The sequence below is a fragment of the Solanum verrucosum genome, unplaced genomic scaffold (genome assembly GCF_900185275.1).
Source record: "Solanum verrucosum unplaced genomic scaffold, falcon-dt-bn FXZP01000261.1, whole genome shotgun sequence".
Taxonomy (NCBI): Eukaryota; Viridiplantae; Streptophyta; class Magnoliopsida; order Solanales; family Solanaceae; genus Solanum; species Solanum verrucosum.
In genome coordinates, this window is record NW_026019969.1 from 4,142,416 (window position 1) to 4,155,467 (window position 13,052).

Consider the following 13,052-nt stretch of genomic DNA (forward strand, 5'->3'; position numbering starts at 1 on the left):
AAAATCATAAATAGTCTCAGAAAATAATTATAAGAAGAATACAGATAATAAGATAATTCCCACTTGCATAAGAATTGTACCAGATATTTTCTTTAAACACTTCTATTTAATAAAATATTTAAAATTTTATTTATGACAAAATCATATGTTATGTTCTTTTTTTCAAATGCTTGGGGAAAAAATTGTGCTTTCAACTTGCTCCTCAATTTTATCTATTATTATCTATAAAAAAAAAAATTGATACCTTGAGAGTGATTCAATCAACTTATCCAAATGATACATTCTTTGATTGAGTTTGTTAATATTAATCTTTTCCTTTATTGTCTCGCTATAACAAGTCAAAATAGTTTGATATACTATTAATTCTATGATTTAAGAAAAAACTACTTACATACACATCTTTACTTATCTTATTTTCTGTTATTTCCTACCAATTTAAAATATTACAAAAATCCCTTAATTTTTTCCAAATCTCAATTCTTCCGGATACATAACTATCCAAGGCTCAAACTCTCTCTCCTTTAATCCCTCCCTATTTTCACTCTCACAATCTTATCAGTTACAACATTTCACTCAATTTGAAGTTCAAGAAATTTCTCTCTCCAGTCAATCAAATATCCAAATTTCAATAATCAGATTCATAGACCAATAAAAAGATGAGAATGCAATAGCTTTAAAGAATTCCATATTCCAATAAAATTGGTTGTACCATACAATTAACACAGAAGAGTTGTTGGCAGTGGAAAGAGGCGTCTGCTACCGTTTTGCTTCCAAGTTGTTGCCACTGCCACTTTTAACATCTTTACTGTTCATCGAGTAGTTATATGTTATATTGACCTAAATATGTAAGGCTGCAACTTAAGAAGCTATTGTATGAATGATGTAGCCATGAAACAAATTTATCGAATTCCCAAAATCTTTTCAGGAACACATACATTAAACATTATAGTTGTAGATGAATCCATGAGTGACGCCATTGTTGAAAGTGAAAAAAAACTACAGGAGTTGATACAGAGCAAATGAAAAAGCGTAGAAGGATTTCTTCATCATTTTTCTGCTTTCAGCAAATCAGATTGTTGATTTTTTTTTGAGTTTTTGTTGTACATCTTTTCCTTTTGCATATGGGTTCAGTTTTTTCATGTAACTAGTTGTTTTTGTTTCTTAAATTAATTTTTATTGTATTCGTTTCAATATTATGATACATTACAATTTTATCAAGAGTTGATGGTGGCTCCGATAAGTTTTTTGGGTCGAGATCCATGGTTGACGTCATTGTTGAAAGTGAAAATAAAAACTACAAGAGTTGATACATAACAAATGAGAAAGTGTGGAAGGATTTCTTCATTTTTTTTTCTTCCTTTTTTTTTTTTGCTTTTAGCAGATCAAATTATTGATATTTTTTTTATTCTTTGTTGCTTTCAACAAATCTTTTAATGTATCTAGTTGATTTTGATTCTTAAATTAATGTATAAGTTGTTCGTTTCACCTTTACGATACATTACAATTTTATCATGTACAATATATTGTTTTGAAATATTAATTTTGATACATAATCCTAATTTATTGAAACACAAAATATGTATCATGTTCATAATTATGTATTAAATACACATCTATTACAAATTTCGTTATCTTTTTTCTACCAGATACATATACCCAACCTTCTTCAAGTAGAAGACTATGTATCTGTAGACACTATCAAATATTACTATTGATATATAAACACTAATGTTTTATAACAAAATCCGTTTGTATCATATTCATAGTTATGTATATGACACATAACGTTGTTATGTATATAACATAGTTATGTATCATAGTTTGTTTTTGTATATGATACATAACTGTATAAAATTGTCGACTTTATTTTTTAATTTGTTACGATTTCGAAGAGATTTGAGAGAAGAAAAATTTGAAATTTGAATTGTTTGAATCTATTATTTGGGAGAGATTGACATCAATTTAATAATTTGCATGATTTGTGAAATTCACATTTTATTTTATATTTAATTTCCTTTTTAATCTCAACAAACTAGTTGTATAATGTATCAAATGTGATGTATCCGGAAGAATAAAATAGATCCCGATGACAACAATTTTAGGAGATTTTTATAAATTAAAAAAGAGTAGGGATAAGATGTAATTTGCTCCTTACAATATGGGATTCCTAAAAATTTTAGGTAAAAAATATACGTACTCTTTTAACTCAATTTTAATATTTGGGGTTTAAAATTAGATTTTCAAATCCTTGATTCCATACTCTTTTTAATAATATTTTCACACTTCAAACATACATATTTGCAATTAAAAATCGTTAAATCTAACTTCAGACTCTATCACTCTAATATACCCAAAATTCAAATGGTAAATACAATATAAATTTATTAATCTTGAATATTCGAATATGAAGTTAAGTTTGATAATCATCAACTTCAACATTAATCTTGCGAGCATAAATTGATTAAGAGGTGATTAATCTTTTAATTTTTTAAACTTTTTTTTTGTAAATTTCGCAAATTTTTTTTTTACATGTGTATTCGTTCCCTTGCCCTATAAAAGCGCAGAAACACTTATTATTTTCTCGAGGATTCTTCCCTTTCTCTAAATATTTCTCTCTCAAGAACTGTAGCGTACAACTTCCGTCAACCATGGCTGCCGAATCTGCTTCTGCAATTCCCAAAGGCCAAGTATGATTTAGTTCTATTAGAGATCCTCAGATTCTCGTTTTGTACGCCAATTTTCTGTTTTTTTTTCTTAAATTTTTGAAATTGTTGGAGTTGTTGGTGATGAACAGGTTGATTTGATGGACTTCATAGACTGGTCTGGCGTCGAGTGCCTTAACCAAAGTGGCAGCAACACTATTGTCAATGCCCTCAAACAGGTGAAAAAAAGATTATGTAACTTGTTAAAATTAGGGTTGTTTGTGCAAGGTTTTTTGTTTTGATATTTTAATCGAGGAATTTTACTTTGAATTTGAACTTTGGGTGAAACTAATAAGTAAGTAAATAAAAAAGGAATAGGAGATGTTGATGATGCTCTTGTTCAGTATAGTGGTCCAATGAAGTCCAGACAAATCCGTATTTGTGCATCACAAACCAAGCGGTTCTGTTAGTTGTTGAAGCCAAAAGCTCTCACTACTAGTTTGCTCTGAACTTGTTAGTTAGTTTCTTCTGAAGCTTAAGTTACCTGGTCCAAGTGCTGTAGCGAGATGCCCATATTTCGGATTTATGGATCTAAGTGACTTCCAGCATACACAGTAACATGACCAAAGGCACAATACATTTAAATTTGGAGCTTATAGGTGGGTGTAGGGAGGATACATTATCAATGTGCATTTAGGAAGGGCTTAGACGTTTGGGTGGGTGGGTTTGTGGGGGTGGGGGTTAGTAGAAATAGTCATGGTAATGGGTGATTAAATTTTTTAAATGGAGGCTAAGTGGGTGGAAGAGAGTATTTGTCCCCGGGGTGGGGACAATTAATTTTCTTTTCCACATGTTTCGCTGACCGAAATGGAAATCTCAAGGGAGATATTCTTAGAAGAAGGAATTGGATTATAGTATCTTGGTGTTGTTAGTACAAAAAATGAGCTGTAAAGAGAACAATGAAGATGTAGATTACTTTCTGTTTCATTAGAGAATGACTACTCATCTTTTGGGTTGTGGGATTTTCTTTATTTGACATCCATTGGGAAAAAGCTGTTGCAAGTTGGATGGTTAGGAATTTCAGTAACACATGAAAGCAACATGGAAAGCTAGCCCGCTAAGTCCTTTATGGATAATTTGGAATGGAAGTACATTTTTTTTAAGTTGGAAGAAAGAATCTTAAGGATGTCTCAACTCTCATGGTAATGAGACGTTCAACATATACCGAAAGTTCATCTTTCTTGCCTTCAATTTATTCCTCACCAATCAATTCTTAAAGGTCTTAATTATCATATCTTATCCCCTAATCTCTTATTTTCTCTCCCTTAGTTTGAGATATCTACAACTTGTATCCAACTCTGACATATCCTTTTACCATGTTCTTTCCTGTTCCATTTATACCTGACAATAGATTGGATCCAGTGTACTCATGTATATCACAACCATATGCTTTTGCATCTTTACTCTTCAGTGATGATGTGAGATGACAGTCTAATGGAAGGTCTTGCGGTGGTTAATTCTTATTTATAACTGACATAAAGTCAATTAAGAATTTGGAGCTGTATGTGTTTATTGAGCACAGAGCCAAGCATTAATCTTTTCAATATATGTTGTTAAGGGCCTTCTTTAGGAATCTTGGTCACTTGGTTCCTGCTGAATCAGGAATAGCACTGTGATAGGAAAAAAAAGTGTTTTTAATTAGTAGGATGAGTCAATATAATGCATCCTAAGACCAAGGGAATATGAAATCTGACTTCTTTGCTCTTAATTGATGACCAACCAACTTCTTTCTGATATTACCATAATGAAACCTGTTACTACCCTTTTTATCCGTGACCATGCAACTTTTGGGGATTCTTTTTTCCAATTGTAAGCTTCAATGTCAGTTCACTTGTTTTATAATCGTCTACTTCTGCTTGCAGTTTCAGTAATTGTGTTGGCTTTATTTGAATTTAAATCAGGGTTACAGAGAAGATGAGGGCTTGAACCTGGTGAGTGATGCAGATGAACAGCTATTGATTTACATACCTTTTAATCAAGTCATCAAACTGCATTCGATCGTTATCAAAGGACCTGAGGAGGAAGGTAGCTAATAGATTTGTGGTGTCTCTTTCTACCCCTAGTAATCTTTTGCTGTGCACACAAGACCCTTAGTTTTATCTCTTGCAATTTCTGCTTTGGTGTTGGCTTCTGAGAATTGTTGACGCACAACTAAGCTTTCTCAAAAAATTGTTGATGCATAACTAGGTGTTCTCAAGTTGCTCCAACGTCTTTGTTCATCGTTGTGATGAAAGAAGTCTCTACATAATCCTTCATTTCATCGTTTTCTTTTTTTTGATTGGTATAAGTAGTCCTCTTTGGTGGATGTAATAATACTCTCATGAGGCAACATTATGGAAGAGTTACCTTGGTACTCCTGCTGTTTAAGATAAATGAGTTCTTACTCTGGCCTCTCTTTATGTTACAGATAAGTAGATAAATGATGCAAGAGCATATATTGTTTCAACTAGTTAACAGGCACATGACTGTGCATACATCAATAATTTTTTGTTGAAACTTAATCTAAATTCTAAACTATGCATAAAGCATGAGAAAACTAGAGGGGGGAGGGGGGCATAACAGAGATGACTACTAAGTTGGTATGAATGACTTTTTTGACCATTTTCTGCTGTTGTTAGTGGGGTAGTCAGAGGGGCTATTGACGAAGAAAGTTGTGACAAGCTTCACCAGAGGAGTTGCACCAACTGTTTTGCTCTCCTTTAGATATTAGTATAGGCATCAGGCCAAAGCAGTGTATCAAACAGTTGTACAGTTTAGAGAGCTGGGGATTATGTGTTCCATTTTGAGTGTTCTAAGTAAAGCTGCAGTTATAATGCTGTTTTTGAATCTCGTCTTAGTAATCTTTCCTGATATACTTCTTTTGCTTGATGTCTTCAATTTGTTATCACACCTGCTATTTTTTCCCTAAAGAAGCATCCATTGGTGTTCTGTTTTTTCATTTTTTTGTGATAAGGTAATATGTTATTGCCTCCTTGATGAACTTGTCAAGTGCTTCTTCTGTACCCCTATATATGCATGATGATATAGTAACACAGATTTGTCTCCTTGAAGGTCCTAAAACTGTGAAGCTGTTTTCTAACAAGGAGCACATGGGATTTAGGTAACTTTTGAAGTTTCATTTCTTTTTGACTTTACTAGACTGATCATTATGTAGGAGGAATTCTCACATCTACTATGTGTATTTGCTGATTGGGAACCTCTTTGCAGTAATGTTAATGATTACCCTCCAAGTGACACGGTTGCTTTATCTGAAGATAACCTCAAGGTTAGTCAATCCTGATAATACAGGAATTATGCTTCTTGGCTTTGTGTTTAAGTTTAACTAAATGATGTTTGCTTATAGAATTCTTTAGTATCCCTGGATGTTCATCCTTGAAATGTCTCGTTGATCATTTGCAGGGAAAACCAGTTACCTTGAAGTATGTCAAGTTTCAAAATGTTCGCAGGTATGCTAATATCCACGAGCATCAACTTTTACAAGAGTCATTTGTAAGATGGACACTAATCTTTTTTACTGTTATTGAACCAGTGTGACCATTTTTATCGAGGGCAATCAACATGATGGGGAAACTACAAATGTTCAAAAAATTGTTTTGTATGGATCAACGTAAGTTTCTTAATTCTTATGACCTCATTCCTTTTGCATGAAACCTATCTTTTGCTTCTTTTTGTTGTTAGCAATTTCTTTAATGTGTACTTCAGTTCCTTTTATTTAGTGTTTCATGTTTACGTCTGGAACTGTTTAAACATTAAACATAACGGAAAAGAGAACAGTTAAAACTTTATACTTAGAAAAGCATGAGACCGTGCAATGTTCAAATGGCCTGACTGCTCACTCAACATGCTTGGATGCTGAAACTTCGTTGTGTTTTCCCTCATTAAGATAATCACTTGTGCTATCAAGAGCTAACACCTTGTAAACATGCTATCCTTAAGTTAATGTTACCAAAAGATGGAATTACTGAAGTTAGGGGACTACGTGCCCCTCAGCAGACAATGAGTGCTACAAAAAAACTGTTAAACAAAGTTTTTTCATTACTTCTTTATCACGGCTGAACAAAATTGTTTGGTGAAATTTTAGAAAGATCAAAGAAAAGGAATTCCTTCATAAGTGGAAGTGCATGTACAACAGCATACCCAGTGAAATCCCACAAGTGGGATCCTGTGGAAGTTCATGTACATGTATATGAAATTGTTTCCTTTACAAGTTTATGTATTAGCTTAAAGGACACATTTGGAGAAGCTGAATTTTAATAGCCACTTAAATATACTTGCCAAGATTAATCCTACCTCTATCTTGGAGAAGTTTAAGCTTTCTGTTGTCAGAGCTCCTTTATTATACCTTGACATTGCAGAGGAAAGGACTTGTAGATCCTATGTTTTCAGTAGTTGTAGCTCCTAAATAACACATGATATTCACACTCATGTGGGTGATTGGAAGATTTTGTGTTTCTGTGTTCTAGATGCTCTTTCATAGTAGTTCATCCTTTCGGTTAACTAAATTAATATACATCAATAAACTTTGGCCCCTTTTAGATTTCCAAAACTAACTTGTCTTTTCTTATCATTCTAAAAATGTGTTTAATCTATAATAAAAATGTGTGCAATTCTATAATCTTCCCCAAAAAAAGATTTGTCTTTTACCTTTCACTTGACACTGGATGTCAGATGCCCCATTTTTATTTCTTCTTTGCTGTTTCCTCTATCCTCAAATCCTATTGCAAGCAAAATCATTCCTTTGCACACATAGCATTATGAAGAGAGAGAAATTACTTATAGAGGCTAAAGTAGTGATTCCTGGATCACTATGAAGAAATTACCTCGTCCAAAGTCTTGCTTAATTGTTGCCAATTATTTTAGGTAGGTTCTGTGCTCAACTGACCCAGAGAATTTGGTTTCCTAGATATGGGGCATGCGCGCCTGGCTCTTTGCTAAGCTTGAGTGTCGCTAATTGGCTATTATGAGTTTGAACATGTTTGATGATATTTCTTTTTCCTGCAGGGTGGAAACAACAGATATGAAAGGCTTGAAGAAGATTGAGGACCATTGATCCTGCAAAAGATCATTATAATCGTTCATCATTTTAAGAATTTTGTTTTCTTTTTAACTTCTGTAGTTTACGACAGAAGTAATTGGAAACTTGATACACTGGATATACCAAATATCAGCGCGAGCTGTCGCTGCATTGTTCGATGCAATATGTTGAAGCCATGATTCACTACCTAATTAGTGTAAAGAGGTATACTTTCTAGGTTGTGGAGTGATGGTTGCTACACTTTATTTATCTCTTGTCCTCTAGCTGCTCAATGATCTGTCTGGTTTTAACAAGAAGAAAATTCTAACCATGCTGGAAGCATTTCCCATAAATACCTTTGTGTACATCTCGAGTGGTAAGTTTGAATTGATGCCTTCAAGGATGCTTTTCTTATTAAATTAGGCAAGATGATGGATCTTTGACTATTAATCAAAATTAAACTTAGATGCTTGAAAATACAGAAAATTAATTACTTCTTACTCTCTGAAATATATGGTAGTAGTACTTCAGTTGCATTTCATGGTTGAGATCATTTGTACTTCATTCACTTTTCATTGTTTTGCACAACTTTTGAATCTGGCCTGAAGAGTAGCTTTCTCCGAGTTAAATTTGGCTTTTGAAATTGATGCTTGAGCAAAATTTAGGATAGTCAATCAATTTGAGGTCACGTGAACACTTGCTTTCGGTTGTTTTAAAATACTCTCTCCGTTTCACAAAGAATGACCTCCTTTCCTTTTTAGTCAGTTTCAAAAATAATGACCTATTTCCTTTTTTGATAACATTTTACTTTTTGCTTTTCACGTGGCATGTTTAAGATCACAAGATTAAGGGCAATTTTGTACATTTAACATAACTTTAATTTAGGACCACAAGATTCAAAAGTCTTCTTTATTTATTTAAACTCCATGCCAAGTCAAACCAGGTCATTCTTTATGAAACGGAGGGAGTATAAATTTTGCGAAATCAGAAACAACCAAGTTTTATAAACACTGAGGTATTATTTTCCCTTCCATCGAGTATTATGGGATCATAGACTATGGCTTGATACATGCAACAAATCTTCAAAATCTCTACAATTTTGGACATAGAAATCTAATTTTTGGTACTAGAAAATTAATATTCATTCGCATCTTTAGACCTTTCCTTGAATATATTGATTCTCCAAAACCAATAATAATAATTTGCTATTTAGAAAAGAAAAAAAAGGTGCTATCAATCTTTAGGATATCCTTTCAATTTCCATCCTCATCATCACCAACCATTCACCACCCACCCACTCCCACAATGTCCTTATTTTAATTTTTTGACCCAAGAAATAAAAATAGAATCAAAAGACCAACCTCCCAACTCACCAAACAAAACCAAGAAAGGATCCTATAGTTGAGGTGAGACCAAAAAATTCTTACTCCATCATCACCCATGGCTTCCTTATCCCTAATCTCACCTCACTCTCCTTCTTCTTCTCCTTCTTCTTCTTCTTCTTCTTCTTCTTCTTCTTCTTCTACTCTCCGCCACAGTTCTATCATCGGTACCCGCCTTCCTTCCATCTTCTTGCGCAACCCCACTATCCGCATTCGCTCCACAACCCCTTCAATTAAAGCCTTCTCTGCACCTGTTCCATCACCTTTAACCCAAGATGAACTCAAGAAACTCGCAGCCGATAAGGCCGTCGAGTATGTCAAAAGTGGAATGGTCCTTGGTCTAGGCACTGGGTCAACAGCAGCTTTCGTTGTCGCTAAATTGGGTGAGCTTCTTTCATCTGGGCAACTCACGAACATTGTAGGAGTTCCCACTTCAAAGCGTACTGAAGAACAAGCTTTGTCGCTCAACATCCCGTTATCTACACTTGACGACCACCCACATATTGATCTAGCTATTGATGGTGCTGATGAGGTCGACCCGAATCTCGACCTAGTCAAGGGTCGAGGAGGAGCTCTGTTAAGGGAGAAGATGGTGGAGGCGGCGTCCGATAAGTTTGTTGTTGTGGTAGATGATTCGAAGCTTGTTTCGGGTCTTGGTGGATCCGGGTTGGCTATGCCGGTTGAGGTGGTGCAGTTTTGTTGGAAGTACAATTTGGTTAGGTTACAGGAATTGTTTAAGGAAGAGGGTGTTGATGCAAAGTTGAGATTGGATGGTAATGGGAAGCCATATGTGACCGATAACTCTAACTATATTGTGGATTTGTATTTCAAGACTCCTATTAGGGATTCTGCTGCTGCTGGGAAGGAGATTGCGTCTTTCGAAGGGGTGGTGGAGCATGGATTGTTCTTGGATATGACCACTGCTGTTATCATTGCTGGGAAGGAAGGAGTCAGTGTCAAGAGCAAGTGAAATATTCATCAATTTTAGCTCCCAACTGGTGAGGTCTGAACAACTTTAACTTCTGTTTTGAGTGGAAATTTTAGACTTCATTTTCGTTTTGAGGAAATAGGAGTTGATTGTTGTAACATTAATAAGTTTTGGCATTTTTTTTGGAGATGTTTAGCAATAATACTCCCATCCGAATGTAATTTGTATATTAGAATGGAAAAGAAATGTTTTTTTGTTGATTTCTCTTTGTTGCTTCTATCTTGACTAGTTTACATCTTTGTGCTGAGCATATGGCAATTTGATCACTTGGAAAATTCAATTTTCTTTTAGAATTTGATGTTATAGAGTAAATGTAGTGGCATCAGCAACAATGTGATACGAGGAAAGTTCCCATTCTTATCCTTTTTGTATCTTCTTTTAGAGAACTCTTTGAAATACTGAATGCATACCAGAGCTGGACTCAGCGGTTGTTTGAAAGCTTGAAACTGCATTACTACAGATGTGATGTCTAGTGCTTTAAATTTTCCCGTGGAGAGTTTGGAGGTGAAACCAATGTGTTTTACATGTCATATATTCTAAATCTACATTTTTTTGTTTCAATGAACTGTAAGATAGGTACCTGTTTGCGTATGCTTGGGGAAGTAACTTTATATCCAAAGAAAGCTTTAAGTATGCTAATAGGCTCGGCTGTTATAGTCTGTAGTTGGGCAAGGTACCCATCCACAGCCCACTGCTTTACATGTTTAGCAATAGAGCAGTTGTAATGTACACTCCTCTTTGTGATTTAATGGGTTACTCGGTTTGGGGTTTATCTTTGTGGATCTTATGCTCTTTAGGTGCTCCAATGTACAAGTTAAATGAGTAAATTGCTGTAGTTTGGATTTTGTGTCTTCCCTGACTATATTCAGGAGTAACATCCTACAGAAAGCCATTGTGCTCTCCGGTGTTTCATGTCCCTCCCTCCTTCCAACACCAAGCCTATCTTTCTTGATGCTTACTTCATAGAGGTGGAGGAGGGAAGACATTGTAACGGGATAATCTGATAAGTCATTAGCTAGTACAATCAATTATATAAGAAACTTGGATAGAGTTAAATATTATTCTTGAGTTGAGCCTCTCTACCCCCACAAAGGTAGGTGAAGGACGTTCATGTTGTTTTGTTGTTGTATAGAGTAAAATATTAGTTTAACTTGGATAGAGGAATGGATTTAAATTTAAATTGATTGAAAAAAGGAAGTTTGTTGTCAATTAAGGTTAGGAGTGGATGCTTAAATTATTTCACTGAAATAATTGGTGGTTTTCGTTAAAGAGCATAACAACAAACTTGCTTCCTTTCTTTTATTTCTCACAGTGGGGTGGGGGGCTCTCTGTGTGCGCAAGCATGTTTCTGAAATTAGTTAGGAATGTTATCTACTTCTTCTGATGTGCAATTGCATTAGAATAATGTAAATGGGATCCATCATGCCTAACTCATATGAAGCTAGTCATCTACACAAGATATGTAGTTTCTATATGAACAAGAACAACAAAATACCCAGTAAAGCCATGGAGACATAAGCAGTAACAACAGCAGGGTAGTAAGAAACCCAAGGTATAGAAGACAACACGAAGTAAAAGAAAACTAAGATTGAGGAATCCGGAAATAGTAAAATAATAATATAACGAAAATAATACTAATGCTACTAGCAGGAGAGACAAAGCATGAAACTGATATACTTCTAGCCTTCTCTCTGAATCCTCGACCTCCACAACCTCATAAGCTGAAGGCTATATGAAGAAAAGTAAAATACTACAACTGAAACAATATTCAAAATATACTCTGTACAGAAATGACAACACTATCACATGTTTATTAAATATATATAGTACATATGAATCTGGCAAATGAATGAAGTACAATGCGCTGGTATAGATGAAGCACCAAGCTGATATCTCTCATGCGAAGTAAAACAACATCACCTCTTCCTAGTTGAGTAAACCCATAGCTGCTGAGGCCAGAAAGATAGCCATCCAGTGGGAATTCTTGAGCATAAATGATGTAGCTGCCAGTATGGAAGAATTAGAATGGTGAGACGATCTTATACTCTGTTTAGCGCAAGTGTAATATGATTTTATTTTCCTGGACTTGACCTTTAGAATTACATAACCATGAACTGTTTTTGTTTCCTATGGAACATATACAAGGGTTATAACCTCATGTCCTGTAAATTGAATCCAAATTATTGACGGTGGTAGCTCTTACCTCCATTTTTGTCATTACCTCCACTATTGGTATTAAAAATTGAAGATGGAGATGATGCAGTGGAATTTGAAAGGCGAATTCCCAGCTTTTGGCAATCAGATCCAATGGCACCTAAAAAGTCAAATATTGAATTAGCTAGTAATATTAATTATGTGAAATTTCAACATCTAAATTGTTGTTTCTACTTACAATCATTGAAGCAAGGGAAAGCAGGAATATCGAGAAGATTGGAATAACCAGATTTGCACTGGCATGTTTGTCCATGTGTTATATTCTTCTTGCATGTCCCTTCCCCACAGTAAATCCAATTGCAAGCTTAAACCAAAAAAGAAGGTCATGGAGTTTAATAAGAAATTAGATAGAACATGCACGAAAATTGTACGAAGAGAAGATTTAGTAATTACGATCAAAGAAAGACATGTTGTGTGGAATTGGTGGAGCTGGTGGAGGTGCTGGTAAGCAAGAATAGTCAAGAGAACCTGCAATAACACATAATCACCAACTCTTGGTCAAAAATTGAAATCAAGTTTTCTTCTATATACCAAACTTTTCAGATATGAGTTTCACTGTACTGACACTTGGGAACAATGCAAGGGAGAAATTCAAGATCATCTTCATCATCATCATCATCATGGCGAGTACGCTTCCAACCTCGTTCACATTTACAGATGAAGTTGAATGGCTTTCCTGGTGCTTTCTCACATCTTCCTTTCCCACACTCCACATCATTGCATATATTGTCTATATACAGATTCATATAACA

At 34.7% G+C, this 13,052-nt stretch overlaps 3 protein-coding genes across 3 annotated transcripts in view; 2 read left to right on the plus strand and 1 right to left on the minus strand.

Annotated features, from left to right (window-relative positions):
- Positions 1 to 2,542: 2,542 nt before the first annotated feature.
- Positions 2,543 to 7,900, plus strand: LOC125816062 (PITH domain-containing protein At3g04780). The gene is made up of 8 exons (XM_049495655.1): positions 2,543 to 2,687; positions 2,795 to 2,881; positions 4,604 to 4,727; positions 5,754 to 5,802; positions 5,910 to 5,967; positions 6,102 to 6,148; positions 6,232 to 6,309; positions 7,704 to 7,900. Exons 1-8 carry the CDS (start codon positions 2,649 to 2,651, stop codon positions 7,750 to 7,752), a joined length of 531 nt encoding a protein of 176 aa, XP_049351612.1. The 5' UTR covers positions 2,543 to 2,648; the 3' UTR covers positions 7,753 to 7,900.
- Positions 7,901 to 9,156: 1,256 nt separating this feature from the next.
- LOC125815545 (probable ribose-5-phosphate isomerase 3, chloroplastic) lies at positions 9,157 to 10,278 on the plus strand. Its single transcript, XM_049495038.1, has one exon. The coding sequence runs from the start codon at positions 9,157 to 9,159 to the stop codon at positions 10,066 to 10,068; it is 912 nt and encodes a 303-aa protein (XP_049350995.1). The 3' UTR covers positions 10,069 to 10,278.
- Positions 10,279 to 11,675: 1,397 nt separating this feature from the next.
- Positions 11,676 to 13,052, minus strand: part of LOC125815905 (uncharacterized) — a 67,358-nt gene continuing 65,981 nt past the window's right edge. The window contains exons 3-7 of the mRNA XM_049495478.1: positions 12,866 to 13,030; positions 12,694 to 12,768; positions 12,479 to 12,604; positions 12,290 to 12,400; positions 11,676 to 12,089 (exon numbers count right to left, since the gene is read on the minus strand). Of these exons, the coding sequence (XP_049351435.1) occupies positions 12,013 to 12,089; positions 12,290 to 12,400; positions 12,479 to 12,604; positions 12,694 to 12,768; positions 12,866 to 13,030 (554 nt within the window). The 3' untranslated portion in view covers positions 11,676 to 12,012. The remainder of the gene's footprint in view (positions 12,090 to 12,289; positions 12,401 to 12,478; positions 12,605 to 12,693; positions 12,769 to 12,865; positions 13,031 to 13,052) is intronic.

Bases quoted from the DNA above. Each gene is read 5' to 3' on its own strand.
- LOC125816062 (XM_049495655.1), top strand. From the start codon at position 2,649: ATGGCTGCCGAATCTGCTTCTGCAATTCCCAAAGGCCAA. The intron at 2,882-4,603 runs GTGAAAAAAAGA...AATTTAAATCAG, and splicing joins TTGTCAATGCCCTCAAACAG to GGTTACAGAGAAGATGAGGG. The intron at 5,968-6,101 runs GTTAGTCAATCC...GATCATTTGCAG, and splicing joins TATCTGAAGATAACCTCAAG to GGAAAACCAGTTACCTTGAA.
- LOC125815545 (XM_049495038.1), top strand. From the start codon at position 9,157: ATGGCTTCCTTATCCCTAATCTCACCTCACTCTCCTTCTTCTTCTCCT.